This window comes from Lissotriton helveticus, chromosome 4_1, assembly GCF_964261635.1.
Source record: "Lissotriton helveticus chromosome 4_1, aLisHel1.1, whole genome shotgun sequence".
NCBI lineage: Eukaryota > Metazoa > Chordata > Amphibia > Caudata > Salamandridae > Lissotriton > Lissotriton helveticus.
In genome coordinates, this window is record NC_136063.1 from 1,101,060,111 (window position 1) to 1,101,085,096 (window position 24,986).

Below are 24,986 nucleotides of genomic sequence, written 5' to 3' on the forward strand. Positions count from 1 at the left end.
GCTGAAGACCAAGCGGGGTGCGTGCCATGAGGGCCGCGTCATCCGCGTACATTAATGCCGGTATGGGGCGTTTATTCACTAGTGGTGGGTCCTGGGCACTCCTTCTCTAATACCCGTCCTAAATAGTTTATAAACAGGGTAAAGAGAAAGGGCGCCAGGACACAACCTTGCCTTACTCCTCTCTTGATACTAAACAGTTTTGTGCACGCCCCCCCACTCCATAATGGACTCTTGCTTTCGCCTCTAAATAAACCTGTCTTAACAAAAGTAAAAGCGACTTGTCCACCCCCATTCCCTCTAAAATCTGCCATAACTTCTCGTGTATGACACAGTCGAAGGCAGCTGTTAAATCTACGAATGGCAAAAATAACCTGCCCTTTTTGGCATTTGTGTACTTATCTAAAAGATTTGTTAAATTAATACCCTGTTCCACTGTGCCCATTCCCTTACGAAAACCATATTGAAGATCGCTGATAATGGTATTATCATTGGCCCATTCTTGTAATCGGTTTAAAAGATCTCGGCCCACTATTTTCACTGTAGAATCCAGCAATGAGTTTAGTCTATAGCATGCTGGATTTTCCCTGTCCCCTTTTTTGAATATAGGTACCAATATCAACTCTGCCCAGGTTGATGGAAAACGGGTCGAGCAGCTTGCAATAACTTGTGTTAAAAGCGGTCCCTATAGCAAAATGTTGGCCTTAAAAATATCCACAGGGGGAGGAGGAGCTTAGCGCGCACCCAAGATGGTCGCGTGAGCTCAGAGCTCCCGGACCTTCGCCACCTCCATCGACTATCCTGCATCTAATCCTGATTTGGACGACGGGCTTCTGTGGTCGTGAACCTGCTGATCATTTATCCGTTGGCGGATTTCGCATTGGTCTCCGGGAACCTAAGATATGGCTTTTTGAATATTTGCGGCCTGCTCCATGGCACTGCCCCGGGCTTGCCTACTCTGCCAGCCGGGTAGTAATTGAATAACAACGGCCTGCGTTAACCTCCCTTGCCCGGTCTTCTACTTTCGGTTTCGATTTTGATGATCCTACGTCATTGACCTTGCCTTGGTCGCCCTGGTTGCTTGCTTCACTCATTTATTCGCAACATCGCTTGGAGATCCGGACTTTCTTGCTCTTTGCCTAGTGACTGGTCCTCACTTTATTCCTTGAGCTTCTGCGGGCACATCGAGTGTAGCCATTTTCACTAGGTCTCAGACTACCCTCCGGGGCATACGACCTAAGATGGCCACCAAGCCTGAAGCGGAGAGGCGCAAGACCAGACCGGCAGCTCGAGGAGGTTCTGTCCAATCCAACGTCATGGACCGATATACCCTCACTAAGAGCTCTCCGAGCGGAATGGCTAAACCCCCGGCCGGCATTGAGGACGAATCCCTGCTGGGTGATGACCCGTCGTTGAAAGACGTCATGTGCGCCATTGCTGGGATGAAGGCCGCGATGGGACAACAGTATGAGGCCCTAACCCACAAGCTGGACACTGTTGCCATAGATGTCAATCTAATCAGGGCGGATCTTGCAAAAACCAACGAAAAGGTCAAGTCTCTCGACCTGAAAACTACTAGTCTCATCGCCGACGTCTCTGACCTACAGACGGAGGTCGGTAATCTGAGATCCGCCCGTGACTATCTTTCCCGTCGCTTGGACGATTTTGAGGGCCGAGCACGATGGAACAACGTCCGACTGGTCGGTGTCCCGGAGAAGACGGAATCGTCAGCTGTGGACCTACTGGTGGAGGACCTTGTCCTAAATCATTTAGCGCCCAAGGGCCTGAGCAAGTTCTTTGCAGTAGAACGGGCCCACCGTGTCCCGGGTGGCCCGTCCAAGCTGGGTGCCTCTCCACGCCCCATCATTGCGCGGATTTTCAACTTTCGTGACAGGGATGTGATACTGCAGGCTTCCCGCACATCAGGCCCCACGGAATATGAGAACGCTGCGGTCAGCTTTTATCCGGACTTCACCCAACAAGTCCAGAAGCAGCGGCTAGGATTTCAAGGAGTGAAGAAGAGACTGAGAGACAGGGACATGAAATATGCCATGCTTTTCCCGGCTCGATTGCGTATCGTCCACAAAGATAGAACATTTTTCTTTGACCATCCTGAAGCGGCTAATGACTGGTTGGACTCGCTGCCTACGGGACGAGGGCGGTTTGAACAATCGGAACCTTCCGGTGGGGCGGAGGGCGGCCCGACGGAGCAGGAATAGGGAGCGACATCGGCTCCCGGACCAACGTTTTGACTTTCGGCAATGGTTCGATGCTATACTGATAATGATTGCTACTCCATTGTCTTACTGGGGAGTGGGTGAGGGGCGGGTGAGACTTCCTCCTCTGGGGTTCTTTTCGTAGATTAGTTGTATGTTAGGGCGACAGGCACGCTGCGAGTTGGGGTGGCTTTTGAGTCCAACGCAGGGGTGCGGAGTGGGGGGTATGATGTTGTTTTGGGGGGTTGGGAAGTTCAGGGATGTGTTTCTTTGTTTTTTTCAAGGCATGATGCTGATGATCTTCTGTGTTGTGGTGTTGCGGCTGGCGTGGGGGGAGACTTGGGGTGGACTCTGGGATGGGGGTAGGGGACTACGGATACTGTGTTGGAACGTCAATGGTCTGGGAGACAGAATTAAACGGGGAGTGGTCTTGCAGTTACTGAGACGCTTGTCCCCTGATGTGGTTTTGCTACAGGAGACGCACTTGCTGGGTAATACTTGCCACGCCATGAATAGGCGTGGCTATCGTCTCATTGCACACTCAGGTTTCACTTCTGGCTCCAGAGGGGTGGGCATTCTAATCCGGACCTCCCTCCCCCTCGCTGTTGACGACATTATACTTGATGATAGAGGGCGGTGCGCCGCCATTGTGGGGCGTTGGGAGGGTAGGGTGGTTACACTATTTTCTGTTTACATACCCCCAGGTCTTCAAACTACGACCTATGCGGATTTGGGAAGAGTGATTCTGGGAGTCCCCGAGGGTTTGCTTGTGGTCGGGGGAGACTTTAATTCAGTAGTATCTGGGATGTGTGATCGTTACCCTCCCCGAGTTCTCGCTAAGTTCCAATCCTGGCTTGGGGACTTCATGGAGGCGCTGGGGCTGACCGATTGTTGGCGATTACATCATCCTAGGCAACAACAGTATACCTTCCACTCTGGGGCCCACGGCAGCCTTTCGAGACTGGATTATGTTTTGATGCCCTCCTCCCAGACTTCCCGTATAGGGGAGGTGAAACATCTTGCCAGGGGTATTTCGGATCATTCCCCACTGTGGTTGGTCGTGAACGCACATGGGGGATCGGAGGGTCGAGTGGCCCCGATCAACCCATGGTACCTCCGTGATCCTAAGATTAGAGCGGAACTACTTAAGACAATTGATCACTACTTTGCCGAAAATGTGGGGTCAGTATCCTCTTCTGTCTCCTTGTGGGAGGCGTACAAAACTGTAATTCGGGGGCAGGCCCTCTCGTCGATTGGCACTGTTAAGAGATGTAGACGAGAGGAGGTTGTTCGTCTTGAGACTGAAATTACCGTTCTTGAGGGAGAGTTTGATGCTGGTGTCTCCCCTGAGAGGCTTCATCTGTTGGACCTAAAACAACATGAGTACAGAGCTCAGGTGACTGATGCAGCGAAGGAGATGAGTCGTGAACAGCAGGGACGTCTGTATGATGTGGGAGATAAGGCTGGGAAGTTGCTTGCTTGGTTGGATAGGAGAGAATGCGCGAGTCGAGTGGTTCCTGTTATAGTTGACGCGAATGGTGAAAGTATCACGGACCCTGCTGGGATTGTTGAGAGGTTCGCCGATTATTTTCGGGTAGTGTACTCCCCTGTGTCCGATAGACCGGAGCAGGACTCCCACATGCTTTTACGCGATATCTCGCTACCCTGTTTGTCTGAATCTGAGCGGGACCTGCTGGAGGCTCCGCCTACGGCGGATGAAGTTGCGACCGCTATCCGTTCGATTCGCTCCGGGAAGGCCTCGGGCCCTAATGGACTCCCTATAGAACTCTACAAGCTTCGTCCGGATGTATTGGCACCGTATATGCGATCTATGTTTCTGGAATCACTGGCGGAAGGGCTTCTTCCTCCTGACCAGAGATTGGCCTCCATAGTGGTTATACATAAGGAGGGTAAGCCACGTGACCGCTGCGAATCGTACAGGCCTATTTCCCGAATAAATGCTGAACCCAAGATCCTGGCCAAAGTTCTTGCTAATCGTCTGGTGGCTGTTATAGGCGATCTGGTTCATCCGGACCAGTCCGGATTTATACCACATCGCAATACGGCACTCAATCTTCGGCGCTTGCATGGAGTCCTCGCGCGAGCCGGGACATTGAGAGAGTCGGCCATCTTGGCGTCTTTGGACGCCACCATGGCGTTTGACACGATTGAATGGCCCTATCTTTGGGCGGTCCTCTCCAAATTCGGGTTTGGGCCCACCTTTATCCGTTGGGTTCGATTGCTTTATGCTGATCCCTTAGCCCAGGTAGTGGTGAATGGACAGGTCTCGGCCTCCTTTGTTCTCGGTAGAGGTACGCGCCAGGGCTGTCCTCTGTCCCCACTCTTGTTTGCCCTTGCTTTAGAGCCACTGGCGGCTTGGCTGCGATGGGAACCGTCCATGAAGGGTATTCGATGGTCTCCGGACTTTGAAGACCGTGTATCTCTGTATGCAGATGACATCCTTTTGTACCTCACATCGCCCCGACAGTCGTTAATCGTCCTTTTTGACGTTTTGACTTCTTTCCGTAAAAATTCCGGCTTAGTTATAAATTGGTCTAAATCTTGCGTTTATGTTCTCTCCGGTGATACTCCCCTCCTGCCCCGTGATTGTCCTATTCCGGTGGTACTAGATGGTTTCAAATATCTGGGAATCTTTGTCACCTTGGACCCCACACTTCGGTATGAGCGCAATCTGCTGCCCCCTCTCAGACGCCTTCGGGCGGCTGTCGGGACTTGGAGCAAGCTCCCCCTTTCTCCCTTGGGACGAGCTGCGTTGTTTAAGATGATGTCGCTCCCCCGATTCCTTTATGCGCTTCAAAACGCGCTTGATGTAGTGCCAGCGGAATATTTTCGTGAGATTGAGAGTCTACAGCGGCAATTGTTATGGGGGGGCCGTCCTCGCATCGCCCTCTCGAAGCTTACACTCCCTTGGTACGATGGCGGCATCGCTCTCCCGGACATTCGTCGCTATTACTGGGCCTCTCAATTGGGGGCCATCAACCATGGCACCTACACTCCCCCACTAAACCCGGCTTTTGCGATGGACAGATGGTTGCTACCCGGTGGGGACTACAATAGGGCTCTATATGCGAAATCAGCTGGTGACACTCTTACGGGCCCCACCAAAACAGCAGTGCAGGTGTGGCGTAGAGCTACGGCGGCCACGGGATGGGCCGATAGGCCGACCCGGGCTACCCCACTATATGCTTCGGATAAACTGGGCTCCCTTTGGCAATCGGTGGGACATGATCGGGATCAGTAGGGTAGATGACGTATGGATCAAGGGCAGGGTCAAGACGTTTGAGGAATTGAAAGTTGAGTATGGGCTGAATGATAAGGAATTCTTCAGATATGCGCAAGTCCGGCATGCGGTCTTGTCTGTTTTTCCACTAGGCTCGGACGTGCCGGAGGCATCCCCGCTCGAGGATCGGATTCTGGATGGTCACGTTCCTGATAGCACGATCTCGCTAATTTATAAAAAGTTGATCAATACCAGGACTGGTCTACTAGATAGTCTTCGAGGGTTGTGGACCGGAGATGGTCTGGAACTCTATGATGAGGACTGGCAGTCCGCTATTTCTTCCCCGAAGGAAGTAGCTATCCCGGCACGTCTTCGGTTCGTCCAACTGAAAATTCTGCATAGGGTGTATGTGACTGGCCCACGTCTGGTTCGTATGGGATTTTCGATGGATGGATTGTGCAGGCGTGGATGCGGTATGGTGGCTACGTTCCTTCATATTATCTGGGAATGCCCTGCTGTGCTACGTTATTGGAACCGCGTGCATGAAGTAATGAGTGAGGTCACAGGAGTGCGATTAATGCCTGAAGCGCGAAGATGCTTGTTGAATGTCTGGGAGCCGAATGACTACAATCGAGCGCAGCTCCGCTGGGCGACCTTGGGAAACATGGTAGCCAAGCATGATATTGCCCAATTGTGGGGCGCTCAGAAGCCTCCGACACTTCTGGGATGGACACAAAACATGGATTGGTGCATGTTTCGAGAAAAAACTGTGTATGTTTCCCGTGGCAAACCAGGCATGTGGGGGAAAGTGTGGACCCAATGGAACGCATACCGTGGAGATATATGTACTCCCCCAATGTCGGAATTTGATGCTGATTTGTCTTCCTCCCAACCTGACGTTTCCTCCGCAGGAACATAGTTGTTTTGTATATATTTTGGTCTCCTTTTCCCCCCCTCCCCCCCCCCCCCCAATTATTGATTGCACTACTGCTTGATTCCTCTATGTACCCCCCCCACGGACCACGTGATGACACGTTTTAATGTACTGCCTTGTTTTGTATTGTTCTTTTGTTTTCTTGTTTTAAAATCAATAAAAAGTTTTCACAAAAAAAAAAAAAAATATCCACAGGGATACCGTCTGGGCCTGGGGCCTTCCCTCCCATACTAGACATAATGGCCTGGTTAACCTTAAACAAATCAAAATGTAAATCACACTTACTTGACAGTGATTTCAGCTCATCGTCTGATGCAAATTTTTCTGGTAAAACTCTAGATGGATCATTATAGAGTTTAAGAAAGTGATCCACCCATTCTGCCTCACTGATTGCTATTTCTATTGACGCTATGTCTTTATTGGCCTAAAAAGGTGCGTTAACTGCTTTCCAGAAAGCAGTTGTGTCTCTGGATTGTACCAAGCAGCCTCTTTTAATTCCGCTTTCCTCTCTTTTAATGCACACTTATACTCCCTTCTGGCCTCTTTAATATCGTCTCGGTTTTTGTTTGAGTTATGTAGCGTATGTTTTCATTTTGAATAGGCCTTGGTGCATTTAGAGTCAAACCACCCTTTATTCTGAATAGCTTTTTTATTGGTCTTAACAAAAAGGGCTTTTTTAATGTATTCAGCTAATGCACGAAAGCCTATTATAACATCATTATGGGGAGTAGACTCCTCAAGGCAGGCATGGAGGGCGTCCCTACAATTTACCACACCTTTTCCTGTAAATGTTTCAGGATGCACTTTTTCCCCAAAAAAGAGCATACCCATTTTGCCTACTCAAGGTTATGTTTTCAACAGTGTGAGTTTTTCTATCTCCAGCACTTATTGCCCGACTATGTACTACTAATCCTAGGCTCAGATGGAAAAGATCACTCAGGGGGCATGAATGAGTAACAAAGTCCAGAGCTCTAGGGGCATATCTACTAGACAGTAAAATAAAGTCCATAGTTGAATATATTCCTCTGCCATTGAAAGTGGGGCTGAAAAGAACTGACGGGACCCATAAATTGTTGGCAAATCCTTGGTCCATAGTGAATACAATTCCGTTTTAGAGATCCCCATAAGTCGTTGGAGGGACATGTGGTAGACTCATACCTTCCTCAATCAAAATACTCCATACCCCATTTTCCTTATGCTGAAAAAAAGCTCAGAGTTAAAATCCCCTCCCCAAATAGTAATTATTTCTTTTGTTGATGAAGGGTGCAATTTTTGTAGGTAACAACATAGTTTTCTCAATACCTCCTCAATCCTATCTTGGGGAATGTGGTTATAAAAATTTAACAATGCAATACTAAGTGAATTATCAACATCTATAGTGATGAATTGTAAGTACCCATTTACAACTTTCGATACAATCTTACTTGTGTTAATATGGTTTGAAACATATGTACATTAGACCCCCATGGCTCTCCCATGATTTGAAGTAACTGCAGCCACATGAAAAGTTTTGTAGCCATTCATATGTATAGGCTCTACCGTCCATGTTTCCTAGAGGCTAATAATATCATATTTCCAACAAAATCAAGCCATATCTGGTTAGTCACTTTGGTTTTTAGGCCTGCTACATTTCAAAACAAAATCTGACAAGTACCCCTATTCTCATATCTTTTATTTATCTCCACCTTCTCTCTAGTAGATGGTATATTGGGGCAAAAGCTGATATTGAAAGTGGGAGATGATCACTATCTGGCTGTGGATCTACACAGTTGGGAAGTCCTTGGCTACTCCAGTAGATATTAACAGGATGGGTTTAGAGTGTTGATAGTCAACAGGAGCGCTTAAGTTGTTTTAAAACAAACTATCAGCGTGTTATTTGTGTGCAGTTCAGCTTTTTTCCCTCCATCTCAGCCAACCTTGAATCTTCCAAAGGCAGTGAATCAACTTCGTCTAGAGTTGGAAGAACATCAAAACGATTGAAGACTGGGATATTATATGCAGGTTCGTAATTCGCGATATGATGCCTACTAGGTGCTTTCATATAGTTGTTATTAGCAGGCTGATAAAAGTAACCCAGAGGTACTAAATTGACACCTTACACTGAACTGGTGTGGTTGCCTGCTCTAGATAACAACGTTTAGGCGAGCTGTAGAGTTTTAAAAGTTATAACCACACAATCTCCACAGAGATTCTTGCGCCCTCTCCCTATCCAACTCACCCTTCTGGCAATTTTAAACTCCGAGAAAAGCCTCTCTGTTAAGCCAGTTTTAGTTCCCAACCAAAATAGTGACTTATTTCGCAAAGTATCCCATGACTCGATGCCCCCATGGGGTAACCTAGGGACGTTAGCAAGTTCCACAGTACACGGGGTTACAGCAGGAGGGAGGTCCAAGAAAGTCGAATCAGCCTCCTGACTATACGGGTTATGATTGAACTTGAGTCATTTATACCTATGGTTGATAGTGAGTGCTCTCGCCGAATTGTTTGCTCCGCCAATTGGGCGCTCGTATTATCAGTGAGCAAGTTAATATGTGAAGGCCCAGCCAATGCTGTCTTACTGAGGGATTATGAGAGGGTTGATTAAAGAACCTTATTTCCCCAGTGTTTGAGTTTATCAGTCTACTTGTCTCTGGATAGACCTGGCCTATAGGACATGTATTGTCCATATTTTCAATGTTTGGCTGGCAGTTGTTTAGACATCTGTTTAATAGATCTTCTATCCCTCCAAATCGACTAGTCAAATTAGTTAGGGTTTCTCTGATAAATGTATCCAGGGTATCCAATTTGGCATTTAATTTCAGCAAAGTCGCTTTGAATGCTGCCATTAGTATTTAGTACAAGGTTTTCCTTATTGCCTTGACGACTTAGAGACTGAGCTTTAGTTTTTTTAGTGCCTTTTTGCGTGGTTTAGGGGTTATCAGTCTTAGTTCTGGCAGTATTTTTTTTAGAAATGGAATCTGGGTTTCTAGAACGCTTTGTTGGTGGTTGGGGATCACTCTCCTTGTTGGTGGTTGGGGATCACTCTCCTGATCACTCGATGAGATACGATCAGACGCATTCAATATGCAACCATTTACGCTTATCTTACTGCTAGAAACTTCTGTAGTGGGGATATCTCAGGGGATATCTAAGTCCTGGACTACTTTATCAGTAGTTTGATCTAGAGCGGTACAAGTTTTTACCCGATTCATGGCCTCTTCTACGCAAATAATCTGTTGTTTGATTGCGTCCATAGCCCCAGTTAGGTCAACAGCATCTGGCTTGTCCCCCCCATAGCTGTTCTGTGATATAGCCATACCATATACTCTTAAGTGCATTATAATCCTTGCGGTTAATGCTAACTTTGGTTTGGCTTTATCAAAACATGTTGTGTTTGGTGTCAAACACTGTGGAATACTAACCCCCGGCCAGTTCTGGCGGTGGGGGTAGCTGTTGTATATAGATTATATATTTTTATATATATATTATATACAATAATTAATGAGCCCCGGTTTGAATGTCAAGGGATCGGATCTCTCCTGTTGTGTCAACCACTTTTAAGATTTGAGAGTTGGGTGACATCTGTAACGGGGGGCAAGCATCGAGTCAAGGTTGTTTTGGAGAACATTTTGGCAGTTGGTATGTGTAACACGAAGGAATATAAAATTATCTCCGGGCATTTTTCACTCATCTGTCAGTTACTGAGTGCGTGTAACGTACGTTGCCTGGTAACAGGGTAACGCGCTAACCTGCGTCACTCCCTCATGTCCTGATGTTGTCAACAAGCGGCCTTGTCACGTGACAGTATTCTGACGCACAGTGAAGTGTCCATCTTAGAGGCCGTGTTCGTGTCGCATCGCAGCACCATTGCGCATTCATTAAATTGAGCTGAACATGAGGAAAACAAAATTTATTACCGGGTAGTGATCTCCAGGGATGAAAGGACTTATTGATAGTGCGGGTAAGAGTTAACCCGTTATCGACACTCAGTCAGCCACAGTCAGGTAATCTTCATCATTTCACTCAACAGTCAAGTCTATGTCTATGTTAACACGATTACAAACTGTGCAATGTGTTCATGTTATGGCATTCCATTCCACTTTGGTGCGAGTAAAGCCTAGTCTGCACTCTATGTCACTCATGTTTTGGTGAATCAGTGTGGAAATCAAAGCGCAAATTGTACCGTCGTCATGTGCATTTTGTTTTTGGTGAACTGACAGAGACAATAAGTTGGCATTTGTATTTCGTGGACAGACTGAGACTTTAAGCATCTGCTGTTTCCACCATCTAGCCTTTGGCATTGATTTCAGCAAAAAGGTACAGAGCGTCCAGGAACAAGAATGAGAAGCGAGGAGGAGCCAAGACGTCGACCAAGATGGCCGCATAGGCGCCCGGCTCCGCCGCTCGCCCTCTCCCTTCCTAACATCCTGGCATCTATCCTGCACTAAACCCCCATCCCCTTGTTGCTGAGACGAAGCGGTGCCCAACCGCGCAATTCCGAGCTCGCGCTCGCCCCGGATGACTGAGCAACGTCGACGCAAGGACTGTGGCCTGAACCGATTGTACTCCGGGGCCTCCAGTGGCTGCACTGCCGGTGGTGAGATGCGCAGCGGCGATAGTAGCTGGGCAACAAAGACCGCTGAACTCCGGCGGGAGTTGCGGCTCGCTCGATTTTGCCGGCGGCCACAGGCGTATGACAGGCGATTACCCTGAGCAGTTTAACGCTCTTTGGCCGACTCTCTTTACGGTGGATGTCCGGGAACGCCCGGCAGTTTTGACGCCTGCATTGGATTTTGTAGATTGGCTGCCCCGAGGGGACCTGGTTCTCGGTGAGACCGGCAGTCTCCAGTGTCGGATTTCTGATTCCCTCCCTCTACATGGTTGCTTGGATGTCTGTGGCGCTACAATACGGAATGTCCTGAATGGCTCCAGCATAATCGCAACATCTGCTGCTAAGGGGTAATGCGACCCAGGACGCACGACAAGATGTGTACCCTCCAGTCTGGGGGGCCCTCGGGGGCGAGGAGCGTTACAACCACTGAAGGTGGAGAGAGGGAATGCACCCTGAGAGATGTTCTCCTGGCTATTGAGGACTGTTGCACCTCCCTGTGTCATGGACTGCTGGCCGTTCCTGAATCCCGGGCGGTTGCTGCCTCGGATATGGTGCCGGAAGACGCGGATGAGACAGAGATGGGTTGTTTGGACAGCTCTGTTCAATTGGTAGCGGTTGAAGACTCTCGGAGGTACTATGGACTGGACCCTGTGGACAGTGCGTACATCGGCCATATTTGCACGACGGACAACTCCTTTGTTTCCCTGACTCGATTGATCGCTGCTGACCGTCAAAGCCAGACACTTCCTATATCTGATTGCGAACACTGGGAAATAGTGGTCGTTACAGTCGGGCTGTCCGCTCAGACTACTCGAATGGCTCATGGGGGGCAGTTATGGCCACCTGATTTGACTGCCGGTGGGACCAGGGAGCTGGGGACTGTTTTTATTCGTGCTCGAACTGGCCAAGGATGAGCGGGACATGATAGCTCTACTACGTTGGTGATTCCGGTGATGATGCGGGACTTGGTCTGATATTGCAACTGTGGGGGGGGTGTGCTGAATAATGTGAAGATGGCCGCTTTCCTCTGGGAGGGTTTACAATCTCTTCTGAGATGTAACGGGTTGGAGAGGGGTGGGAATAAGGGGCGGCCGCGAGGGCTCCTCCTCCAGTTTCTCCATAGTCTGGGATTTTTCTTTGTTAGGGCGATAGGCATGCCTATGGGGGGGGGGGGGTGGCCGTACCCTTCTGCTGGTATGCAGGGTGGGGGGCTAGGGGGATGGGGTTTTGTTTTCTTTCTTTATTTCTATGGCCTTCTTCTCTTTGTTTTTCTTTTTCTCCTTTTCTTCTTATTGTGTACCTTTGATTAGATGGGGGCTTGAGTTTAGTTCGATCTGGGAGGAATCTTGCAATGTGCGCTACTTGTTTTTACATTGATTGTCGTTCTATCGAGAGGAGCACCGGGTTAGCGCAAGTTTAATGTATGCTTACATATCTTGCTTTTCGTGTCCTTGATTTACCTTCCTATCGTTTCATGCTGAATGCTTTCATCCTGTTACATGGTTTGCTCCAATTAAGACTTTGCTAGATTGTATGTTCTTAAGATCCTCATTCCCTTATTATAAAATGGAATCCTCTCACGGCCGGTTGTTTCGCAGACACGCTTTGATATAAATCCTGATTTTACGATGTGCTATACCCTAGGACCGATGGTTGCTGTGCTGTGCTCCTTTGGCTTTGCATGATTTGTTCTTTATTGCCGGCCCTAAGGGTTGTAGGCTTTTGTCTGTGCTTTCCAAAGCGATATCTATGTGGTTTTCCAAATAAAATATTTACAAAAAAACAACAAAAAAAGAATGAGAAGCACAAATCAGTTGTTCAACCACAATGCATCAATAAAAAACAACTTAAAAAAAATAAAGAGAAGCACAAATCAGTTAAGGTGCAGAGGCGGGTCAGAGGACCTAGAACAGAAATATAGTCCCACAATTTAAAGCTGGTCAAGTGCCTGAACCATTACTAACAAGCAGAAAGGAGTCTTTGGTTTCAGGGTGAGTTTGGGGGGCAAAGCCCTTGGACACTATCTTGAAGGGATACAGTCCAATGATCACAAAGAGAAACAGAAGACGACAAAGGTCCCAGGAACAAGCTTGGTTCAAGAGGGGACAAAAGATTGGGCGCAAGGAAACGCTGGCTATTACCTCTATGCAGGCTCCTTGGCACTAGACAACATCTGGTGGCCCTCTGCATTCTATTGACCGATACTTCCCCTTTTATTATCTGTGCTGTCTCCAAATTTTTAAAATGGGCTTGGATGATCCGAGCAAAAAGGCTTTCCATCTCAATTTAATTCTATTTTAACTATTTATCGCATTTTTTATCTGACTGTTTTATGAATTATAACTGTATGTCATTATAAGCCTTGAAATTGTATTTTGTAATGTATCTCTTTTAAGATATTTACGTATCGAAATAAAGCTTTTTCACTCACAGTATGTCCACAACGGGGACAAAGGTCCCAGGGGAGACTCTAGACAGTATGTCCACAATGGGGACAGAGGTCCCAGGTGAGAGTCTGGACAGTAAGTCCACAACGGGGACAAAGGTCCCAGGGGAGACTCTAGACAGTATGTCCACAATGGGAATAGAGGTCCCAGGTGAGAGTCTGGACAGTAAGTCCACAACGGGGACAAAGGTCCCAGGGGAGACTCTAGACAGTATGTCCACAATTGGGACAAAGGTCCCAGGTGAGTCTGGACAGAAAGTCCGCAGTGGGGACAAAGGTTCCTGGTCAGAAAAAAAGTATCTTTTTACATCGCTTGTTATACTGCACTCAGTAATCTTATCTATGAATGTGGTATCTTTAAAGCACGAAGGCGTATGTTGAACTGTCTATCTTCAACTTGGAGCGTAAAGTGTTGACGGACGGAAACAGTTTAGAGGGGGTGGACTCTCTCTCTTCCTGTTTTGCTGGTCAAAGGCTGATTGGAGGGAGTGCACTATCTTTTTCCTGTTTTGTCCGTCTAAGGGGAGTAGGTAGTGGTGATGCCTATTAGTTGTCTTAAGTGTTGTGTCTCACCTCACACTTCACTTTTACACTCTTTGCCCTAAAATGCTCTTTTGCCTTCATGAACTAAAATTAGTTCTAGTCGTTTTAGACCTTCTTTCTGTCTTTAATTTTATTGTTGCTGTCTCCCATACTTTAAGCTTTATTTTCTGTTTGTTTCATTTCCTTTTGTAAAGAAGGAAGATGTGTTGTATATTGATTCTTCTTCTAATATGGCTGACAGTATTCTTTAGCCCTTCCTTAGTGTTCTTACCTCCTTAGCTTCCCAGAATACCTGTGAGTGTTCTAATCTGTACCAGAGTGTTCTACCAGTGTCAGTTGATGGTCTGGTCAGCTGGCGAGGTTTTGTACTCAGCTGTGTCCTACAATAAATCTTCATTTATATACAACAGTAGCATTCCACCCTTCTAGAGGGAGAAGACATGTAATAGTTTAAAAGAGCCCCAGCATCACAAAATGGATGCTTCTGCCACAGACACAAGTCTGACCTCCTGCTGCTGGACGAAACTCCGGCAGGGAAGGCCTGGACAGTAGGTTTCCTGTCCAGGGAGGTGCCAGCACCTCCCCAGACAGGCTTCAGTGTATTGGGGCAGGGTGGGTTGCATTCAGTGAATGCTTTTCAGACAGTGCCTGGAGCACACAAGGTGTCCCCGTGCATTTCCCAGTTCAAAATGGTTGCTGGGGCACTCAGCCCCAGCTCTGGCGCAAAACTGGACAAAGGGGAAGGGATGTAACCACCCCCTCCCCAGGTCCTCCCATAGGTGGGACCTTAGAGTTAGTCCAACCCCTAAACTTAGTATAAGTATAGGAACCCAGTCGATTTGACTTCTGATTACCCTGGACGAAACTCTGATACAGAAATCTTGGACCTTGCACATTCCATATCGACTGGAAGACGGAAGAAATCTCCCCTGTTCAACAGGCAGCAAAGAAGCATCTTGCCGGTCTGCATTTTCGAGGCTCCCTCCGGATCCTGAAGAATCTGCGACACAGGACACAGACTTCCAGACATCTCCGAGGCTGACATGAGTCCCCAACAAAGCTGAGACCTGTAGCTATCACGAGAGGCGTGGGATCGGAACTCCTGGACATCCTGCACATTTGCTAGTGCACCAACTTCCTGAGCTTTCCTGAAGTTGTGCAATGGGCTACTTGTAGTCCAAGCCCTGAGAACCTTTTGCATTGAAGATTGCGGGCCTACACTCCAAGAGTGTTCCGTGGGCCCGCTTTCAGCATTTCAGCTCGAGATAATTTTGGAGCACTGGCACAGCTAGATTTTTTTAGCTAGGAGTACTGGGTTCTTACCATGGCTCCTGTCTGAGGCGCAGCGATTGACATATCTGCTTGGCCAGTGCATGCAGCTGCATCCTTGAAGAGAACAACACAACATTAATATATTTAGATCTGTGGATTATGCCAGTATAACATATTTGCTAAAAAAGAAAACTATAACAGAAAAAAAGAACCATGACAAACAAATGTGTATCTGAGTTTCTTACGCACAGTACACATAAAGAAGAAACAGAGAAAAACAGCCAAGTGTATGAACGGTCTTGTTAACACCAGCCAATACTTTCTCTACCCACAAAATCGCTTTCGCTCGATTCTATGGTGGAAACAAGGGAAGGGTGAATTGTAAAGCGGTCTATCCTCAGAATCCTCTCATTCTGGTCTTCATTATATAAAATCTCAGCCGCTATATATCATTGTCAAAAAGCTGCAGTGCTTCAAGCCTTGGCAGATACATGCTTAAGTGCCCAAGCATGGACAAATATACGTTCAAAGGTAGCCAGCTTCTGTAAATTAAACTTCCTCTGGTTGCAGTATATCATGAATAAATTTCTCAAGCTCCCACTGCACACCAGAATCTCTGTCACTGATTGTTTCTTCCGTGATGTGGCAATTAAACTTCCTACTGCCCCCAACGTGTTGAAACAGTGCAGTAAGTGTCCTTGCTCCAGAGTTTCTAGAACTTAAGACCTGTGTAAAACTTATTTAACCATTGTGGTGTTTGGTATATTTGAAACATTCTAAAACTGGAATCTTGGAATAAGATGCACTGAGAGCACTCTGAACATCCCTCCATTCATCACCCCACTCCATGGCCTTACCCAGATCCGTTGTGCAAGGCTCTTAAATACCTATTACAGCAGTGGTCCTCTGGTTGGCAACATTGTATAGATATGAAATATAATGCCTACTGACATAGTGTTACTACATATACATTTCTGACTCGCCCTAGTGGTCTATTTCCCGTTTCCTCGTAGGTGAAAATAGAGCTTAGCGTCTCAATTGAAAAATAAAACCTTCTCCTGGTCTGGAACTTGAAAGAATTGTTTGTATTCCTTGACTGAATCTATCCATTGTGGATCAAGTCTGTCAGCATTTACCAATCTTCTTCGTATTTGAGAATCTAGCAGTCAATACCTCTTCCCACCCACCGGTGAAAACGGAATCTTGCATAAGGGAAAGATTGCAAGGCCCAGTTTTCGCAAGACCTGATTCTTTTCTTCTAGTGTTGTCCGGGTCACTTGGCTTAAATACATGTTCCAGGGTCTCACCTCTCCATTCAGCCACACTACATTGCATTATGTACTGCCCATTATTGCCTTTGTATCCATTTTCTTTCCAATTTTCTCATTGAAAAAACTGCCTGCCTCATGACGCGCAACTACATCAGGTGCTGCCAAGCTGCCTTTGCTATTGGAGGACATGAAAAGATTCAGAGAAACTATACCCTGCTCCCCACAAATACATGTAATTAACTGTTGCTGAAGATCAGCAAGCACTTGCTTTGGAATAGACACGGAGAGAGCTACAAGGCACATTTAGAGCAATAACCTTCAAAACACTGATGTGCATGAGCCAGGAGATGAACTAGCTCATCTCTTTACCCAGCCCTGCTAGGATGTTATGTTTGAGTCTAGGACAGTTTGATGCATACTACTACTACTGTACCAGGTCTATTATCGCGCCTGGTCGTTGAAAAAGAGACCTAGGATCTTTACAGATGCTCAGACATCTGCAAAGAGGTATGGGCTTTTAGATGAGGCACCCTAGCAGGCTCCAAGAATATTGTCAATATTTCAAACTTCTCTAGGTTATTGCAAAAGCATGATTCATCTTCAAATTCCTCAAACACATGTGGCAAAGCTGGAAACAAAGCCTTAAGCGATGTCAACATCAATAAAATGTCATCCACAAAGAGAACATTTCACGAGTCTCACTGCTGAAGGTAATACCTGGAGTATGTCCACTTACAGTTCAATAACCATGGTGAGGAAGATTGGGAGTGGGGGGCATCCCTACTTGAATTTCTCACCTGGATCCCCTGCATTTAATCATCAATAACTCTCCATGTTGTGCTTTGCACATGATAGTTACCCAGGGTCCAATTTACCACAGCCATTGACAGCCCATAGGACAAAATGTTTCTGCTCACCTCCAAAAGCATTCTCTGTATTGAGTGCTTAGCATATGGCTGTAATCTGTTTTTTTTCCAGTTAACTTTTTCGTTGAGTTTAAACACTTGTCACATATAACTACATGAGTGTCTTCTGGTTATAAATACCCATTGGTCAGCATCTATAAACAAAGGAATCACCTCCTCCAGTCTGTACTCTAGTAAACAGCCCGTCATTCGTGTTAATAAATACAATAGGTCTACAGAGCTTGACTCAGTCGGGATTATTTATAAGTGCAATGTTAGTCTTTTGCATGTACACTTTGATACCATCTGGCTTGAGTAAGAGTTATAATATTATGGAAGTGGCAATATAGTCACGGCTACAACAGATTAAATGTAAGATTCTACACTGAGTGTATTATGACAGACGGAGACTACGTAGCATGGGAAGGGCAATGTCCCTGGCTTGTATGTGGTGCAAAGTTGAGAATGGGTCTTTCCTTACAACACTCTGGGGGTGCCCATTAATCCACGAGTATTGCATGGCAATTATTAGAGAACTTCATAATATTCTGGAACAGTCAAATCCGCTGGAATCAAAGTTCACTCTTTTGACGATACCCAATGATGTAGAACTTCCACAGGGCTAATTACTGTTTTGCGGCCTAGGCTTGGTAGTGGCAAAGAGGGATATAGCTTGGTCATGGAAACCTTAACATTACCTGAACAGAGACAATGACATGGATATTTACATGGCGGCAGAAAAGGTCACGTAAGCTAGTAGGGGTTACCATCGAAAACTTTATAAGGCGTGGGCGGTTAGCTCAAGTACTATTACTTGGGATCGTTGGCGGAAGAAGTTGAAAAATACCCTGCTGGCTGCATCAATAACCCAGTGCCAGGTGACACAAAGGGTTTCAATTTAATACTTGTCTGTTGAATTCTGGCATTGTCCCTTTTTCTTCTTTACTTTTAGAAGTATACAGCTGTAGGACATCTGGGAGAGGGGGACTTCTCTTTTCCATCTGCATTTGTTTTTGTGGGTGCACACCTGGAGTTTGCTTTAGTTTAAAATGCAAAATAATAATACCCCCCCTAAAACAAATTTGAATATTATGAAATAAGTGGCCAGGTGATCCTCAAAGATCTTATAAAATCCTGCGACACAGCTGTCTGGGCGTAGCATTTTGTTTCAGCATCAACAGCCTGCTCACTACTCTGACTTTCTATATCTTTATAGGTCTGTTGAGCTCTGCCATTAGATAAGGCAATGAACTGGGCTGATCAGATTCCTCATGTGGAAAATGCTACTTACCAGTATGCATCTGTTCTTGGCATGTAGAGCTGCAGAGTTGTACACTTAGCATTAGATCGCCACCTGGTGTTGGGCTCGGATGATTACAGGTTGTTGTTGTCTTGGAAGAAGTCTTTGTAGTCACGAGATAGGTGACTCCTCCCTTGGCCAATACTGCGCATGGGCATCGGCTCCATCCTTAGATTGTTTTTCGCCACGATGAGAAATGATGGAGTTAGTATAAGTAAAGAAAAAAGGATGTCCATGCGTGTGCATCTAAGTAAGATGAAAACTGGAACGGATACAAGTCCAGGGGGGCAGGAGGGCGTGTACAACTCTGCAGCTCTACATGCCAAGAACAGATGCATACTGGTAAGTAGCATTTTCCGTTCGAGGCATATGAGCTGCAGATTGTACACTTAGCATTGATTGTACAGCAGTGTCTCCCCTAGCGGTGGTCGCTTGTATCCGTTGCAGTGGTTTGAAAGAGAGTTTTAAGGACAGCCTGGCCTACTGCAGCTTGCTGCTCGGCTTGCACAGCAACACAATAGTGTTTAGTGAAGGTGTGTGGTGTAGACCATGTTGCTGCCTTGCATATGTCCTCTAGGGGTATATTTCCTAAGAAAGCCATAGAGGCTCCTAGCTTGCGAGTGGAGTGCGCTCTAGGAGGAACTGTTAATGTACGTTTAGCCTTTAGATAGCATATTTGTATACACTTTACAATCCACCTTGCGATCCCACCTTTAGAGATGGGATTGCCTTTGTGTGGAGGAGAGAAAGATACAAACAGTTGTTTTGTTTTTCTAAAAGATTTAGTTCTATCTATATAGTATAGAAGAGCTCTTCTAACATCTAGAGTGTGTAAAGCCCTTTCCGCTACAGAGTCTGGGTTTCGGAAAAACACAGGTAACTCTACGGATTGATTTAGGTGAAAAGGAGTGATGACCTTTGGAAGAAATTTTGGATTAGATCTAAGAACCACTTTGTCAGGATGTATTTGAAAAAATGGTTCTTGTATAGTGAAAGCTTGTATCTCACTTACTCTTCTAAGAAAGGTAATAGCAACAAGGAAAGCAGTTTTCCATGTTAGGAATTGCCGTTCACATTTATGTAGAGGCTCGAACGGGGGTCCCATGAGTCTTGTAAGGACAATATTCAGGTTCCACACAGGAGAAGGTGGCAACCTGGGTGGGATTATTCTTTTTAATCCTTCCATGAATGCTTTGATTGCAGGCACTCTGAAGAGAGACAGATGTTGTCTGTTTTGTAAATACGCTGCAATTGCTGCAAGGAGCAGGCGTATGGAAGAATATGCTAAATTAGACCTTTGTAGATGTAAAAAGTAACAAATGATATTCGGGATGGAAGCATCCAGGGGATCAATTGATTGTTTCTGCAATATATTGCGAATCTTTCACATTTAGCGGCATAACACGCTCTGGTAGTGGGTTTCCTAGCCTCTTTAATGATGTTCATACAGTCTGGTGGTAGGTTTAGATAACCAAACTCTAAGACTTCAGGAGCCAGATCGCTAAATTCAGTTGTTTGGGGTCTGGTTGTCCAATTTCTCCATGGTTCTGTGTTAACAGGGAGGGTGATAGCTGTAACTTTTGATGTGGAACCAGAGAGAGATCCAGCAGTGTGGTGAACCACGGTTGGCGTTGCCATGTGGGAACTACCAGGATCAGTTTGAGAGACTGTTGTCTGAGCTTGCACACTACTAATGGAATCAGTGGGGGAGGCGGAAAAGCGTATGCAAATCTGCCTGACCAGTTCATCCATATCGCATTACCCTTGGACAATGGGTGTGGAAACCTGGCGGCAAAGGTTGGGCATTTTGCATTTTCGTGGGTGGCAAACAGATCTATGTGTGGATAACCCCACCTCTGAAAGAATGGCTGAAGAACTTGTGGATGTAGTTCCCATTCGTGAATCTGTTGTGACTGCCGACTTAACAGATCTGCTATCTGATTGTGAACTCCTGGAAGGTGTTCTGCCAAAGATGTATATTTTGAGGAATGGCCCATCTCCAAATGTTTTGTGCGAGCTGGGACAGTTGCAGAGAGTGCCCCCCCCCCCCTGTTTTTGTATATAGTACATGGTTGTCATATTGTCAGTCCGGATTAAGACAGCTTTGTTTTGTACTTGTAGTTGAAAAGTCTTGAGTGCTAAGAATATGGTTAGCATCTCTAGATGGCTGATATGGAACAGTTTTTGTTGATTGTTCCATTGACCTTGAGTTGTATGATGTAGGAGATGGGCTCCCCATCCTGTGAGAGATGCGTCTGTTGTGAGCACTAACTGTGGAACAGGTTCGAGGAACGGCCGCCCCTTTGTCAAGTTTTTGGTGTTCCACCATTGCAGAGAGCGATGCGTGCAGCTGTCCACCAACACCAGTATAGGACAAAAACAGGGGTTATGCCCACATTACCCTCCCATACCTGGACAAGGAGCATCAAACGATGAAAAAGTAGAACAAACTGGTATTGAGGGATAAATTCAATTTATAATTTTAGAACATGAAAAAATAAAATATCCTGTTCTATATAACTAAATATATAACAAATTACTTACAAAATTCAGAGATCGTATAGACAAGTACAAAAAAGGAGATGGCGCAAAACAAATATATATATAAAGAAAACAAATTCACTATATACACACATTACAATGCATTATATACAAATCACAAATACAATCTATACATTACATATATATACAAACAATGTACCCAAAAATAGATCTCAATAGATAACCTATCACACAATATATACACACTCCTAATTTCGAGTGATATAACTCTATACTGGAGATCCCCAATACGCCTGAGATGTAATTTCTCTCAAAGCTCTCTTTTGCATAAGGTGCCTGAATATACAAACAAAGATAAACTAAACAGGGACTCCTAATCACAAGGGTGTCGACGCTGTCGCGGTCGCGTTTCAGCCACTGGGGTCTTTAGGGCTTCATCAGGACAAGGGTACTGAAGAAAAAACACGCGCTCATCAAAGTGATGGTCACCCAGGGCGACAAGGGTGATATAGATCCACTGGGCACCTGCACCCAAAGAGCACTTAACGGGACCAGTCGGTGTCCCACAAGCAGTTATCCGGCTTCAGTAAAGATAATTGGTCAAATCCGAAACCAGGGTCGAGGCTATTACACTCGTTCAAAAAACGGGCGGCCAACGTAAGTTAATGGTCCATCCACATGTGAACGCCGGAGAAGCACTTCCGCATCTGTTAGTTGACCTTGAGCCTGGTTCCACTGTTGTGCTAGGCACTCTTGTAACGGGCGCATTTGCAATCTTGCGTGTGGTACTATGAAGATGCAAGATGCCATTATGCCTATTAGTCTCATGAACACTCTGGCTTGCAGAGATTGTTGTTGTTGGAAGACTGTGACTAAGGCTTGAATGCTCTGTATCCTTGCTGGACTGGGATACGCTAGAGCTGTAGATGTTTCTATTGTAGCACCTAGATACTGGTGTACATGAGAAGGCTGCAGGTGCGACTTAGTTGATCGTGAACCCCAAGTTGTGCAACGTTTGAATTGTTTGATGTGTGTGTTGGACACATTGATTGAATGACTTGGCTTTTATGAGCCAATCGTCCAGATAAGGGAAGACATGTATTTGCTTCCTTCTGAGATGTGCTGCTACTACTGCTCAGCACTTTATGAACACGCGTGGTGCTGTTGTTACCCCAAATGGAAGGACTTTGAACTGATAGTGTTGTCCTTGTATTACAAACCTTAGGTATTTCCTGTGAGGAGGGTGTATAGGAATGTGAAAGTAGGCGTCCTTTAGGTCTAGTGTTGTAAGGAGATCGCGTTGTTGCAGTAGTGGGAGCACTTGTTGCAGAGTGATCATATGAAAATAATCTGATTGTATGTACTGATTGAGGGGCCTGAGGTCGAGAATTGGTCTTAGTTCCTTTAGAAGAACAGGGAACAGGGGTTTACTCGCTGTATTTTCTAATTCCCAAAAAGGACAGGACACTAATTGAATGGCATCCTTTTGTAAAAGTGACAGAACTTCTTGTTGGAGCAGAGTCAGGCTGTCTGTAGACATTGGGCTCTGCCTTGGAGGTATGTGTGGAGGGGTTGCTGTAAGTTCTAGGCAGTAGCCATGTTGGATAATCTGTCTCACCCACTTGTCTGTTGTAATGGAGTTCCAGACAGGCAGGAAGTGTGTTAATCTGCCCCCTACAGGAGTGGAATGCTGTTGGGGGAGCAGAGGGAAGTCACTGTCTTGCGGCGGAAGAGGATTGATTGCTGTTGTTACCACAACCTCTTCCTTTGTTATTATTGCCTCTGTATCCTCCTCTAAAATATCCATTGATGGAGGATGCTTGAGTGTGAGATTTGAAAGATGTTGTAGTGTCTGCTCCAGTTTGTTTGGAGCCTCCTCTGAAGAAGGAGCGACGAAAGGAACCTCTAGCTGGTGTGGACTGTAAAGCCCCCATAGACTTGGCGGTGTCCGTATCTTTCTTCATCTTTTCGAGTGCAGTGTCCACTTCTGGGCCAAATAATTGGTTCTGATTAAATGGTTGGTTTAAAATGGTAGTTTGCACTTCCTGTTTAAACCCGGAAATGCGTAGCCACGCATGTCTCCTAAGTATGACACTGGTATTCACAGCTCTAGATGCGGTGTCTGCCACCATCTAGTGCACATTTTATTGAGGCATTTGAAATTAACTTGTCTTCCTGTATGAGGTCAGTTGCCTGAGCTTTATACTGATCTGGTAGGTGCTCAAGTAGTTTTTCTAATTGATCATAATGAGCCCTATCGTAACGAGAGAGGAGGGCTTGTGTATTAGCTATACGCCATATGTTAGTGGCTTGTGCAGCTATTCTTTTACCTGACGCATCAATTACTTTGGATTCTTTGTCAGGTGGGGGTGCTTCGCCAGAAGTTTGAGAATTTGCCCTTTTCCTAGCATTGGACACAACTAAAGAATCTAATGGTAGGTGTCCTTTAATGTAGACTGGGTCTGTGGGTGCAGGCCTATATTTTTTCTCAATTCTGGGGTTCAAAATTCTAGTGCGTACAGGGTCTTTAAATACCTCTAGAGCATGTTTGATGACCCCTTTAATCATGGGAAGAATTCGAACAGACCGTTGAGACTGTTCAAAGGTATCTAAGAGAAAATCCGCCTCAGCCTCATCAGAAAGCATAGTGACTTTGTGGTAAGCAGCAGCTCTGTTTAATAAATGACCAAAACCAATGTTATCCTCTGGAGGGGAAGGTTTTGAAGGGTATAACTGCAGGTCAGGAATATCAGGCGCATTTTGTGGGTTTGGCAAGTCCCATATAACGTCATCCACGTGGTATGGGAAAGGCTCATCTAGATCATCCCCTCCACCCAGACTCTATTCCTCATCATCACGTTGAGGTGAATGTGATGATAAAAGTGGAGAATGTGCAGGAGAGATTTGAGGTGATATGTGAAGAGTAACAGGAGGAGAAGGAGGAGGAGGTATAGGGAAGGAAAAGTGCATAGGGGATGTTACACAGTCCTTTTTCTTGGCAGGAACCACAGGTGTGGGCGGTTCATCTGCTGGTCTCTTTTTGTGAGGTGTGGCTTCTACATGGCCTGTTTTTGGGTCGATGTAAATCTTCTTTTGTCGAGGATCTGGCAAGAAAAGTTCCTCCTCATGTACAACCTTCTTGGGCGTCGATTTTTTCGGTTCCAGCCAAGGTTGTTTTGTGTCTTTAGCCTTGGGAGGTGTTAAAACGTCCTTTGGCGTAGTTTTCGGTGCCGAAGGTGTTGTTTTCGGCTTGGTAGGCAGGTTTGAGGGCTCGGGCACATCAGAATCAGGCCTTGTGGAGTTCGGCACTGAAGAAGGTGTTTTCGGTGTGGAAGCTGGTGTCGTCAGCTTCGAGGCGTTGGACGATGGCTTCACACTTTTTGGTTTAGAAGTGGACGGATTCGGAGCCGGTACTTCTTTCGGTTTCGGTGCCGATACTTCTTTAGGCTTTGGTGCCGAGAGATCTTTCTGTTTTAGTGCGGAGCCATCCTTTGGTTCCGGTGCCGAGCTAGCTTTGGGTTTTCATGCTGATGGAAGAGGTGGAATCAGCACGTGCGGCTTGCTCGGTGCAGAGGCACTAGAAGGCTTAGTTATTTTCTTCGGAGCCGGGCTGGAAGGCGGGGCTTTCGAAGCGGGTGTTCGGTCTCGACTGGCCCAGCGGGCGGAGTGCTGACCTTTGCCTTCGGTTTGGGAACTGTATGTAGTGCAGGGGCAGTAGTACTCACGCGCTGACCCGATGGAATGGAGTCATCTGAGTCGTCTGCCTCT

General features: G+C 46.2%; 1 protein-coding gene across 4 annotated transcripts in view; it reads right to left on the reverse strand.

Annotated features, from left to right (window-relative positions):
* HJURP (Holliday junction recognition protein) overlaps positions 1-24,986 on the reverse strand; it is a 934,375-nt gene that overhangs the window by 607,482 nt on the left and 301,907 nt on the right. For 3 of the 4 annotated variants that reach the window (XM_078687703.1, XM_078687704.1, XM_078687706.1), the window contains exon 6: positions 15,292-15,354. The exons of the other annotated variant lie outside the window; for it this stretch is intronic. In XM_078687703.1, the coding sequence (XP_078543829.1) occupies positions 15,292-15,354 (63 nt within the window). The remainder of the gene's footprint in view (positions 1-15,291; positions 15,355-24,986) is intronic. 4 annotated transcript variants of the gene reach the window in all.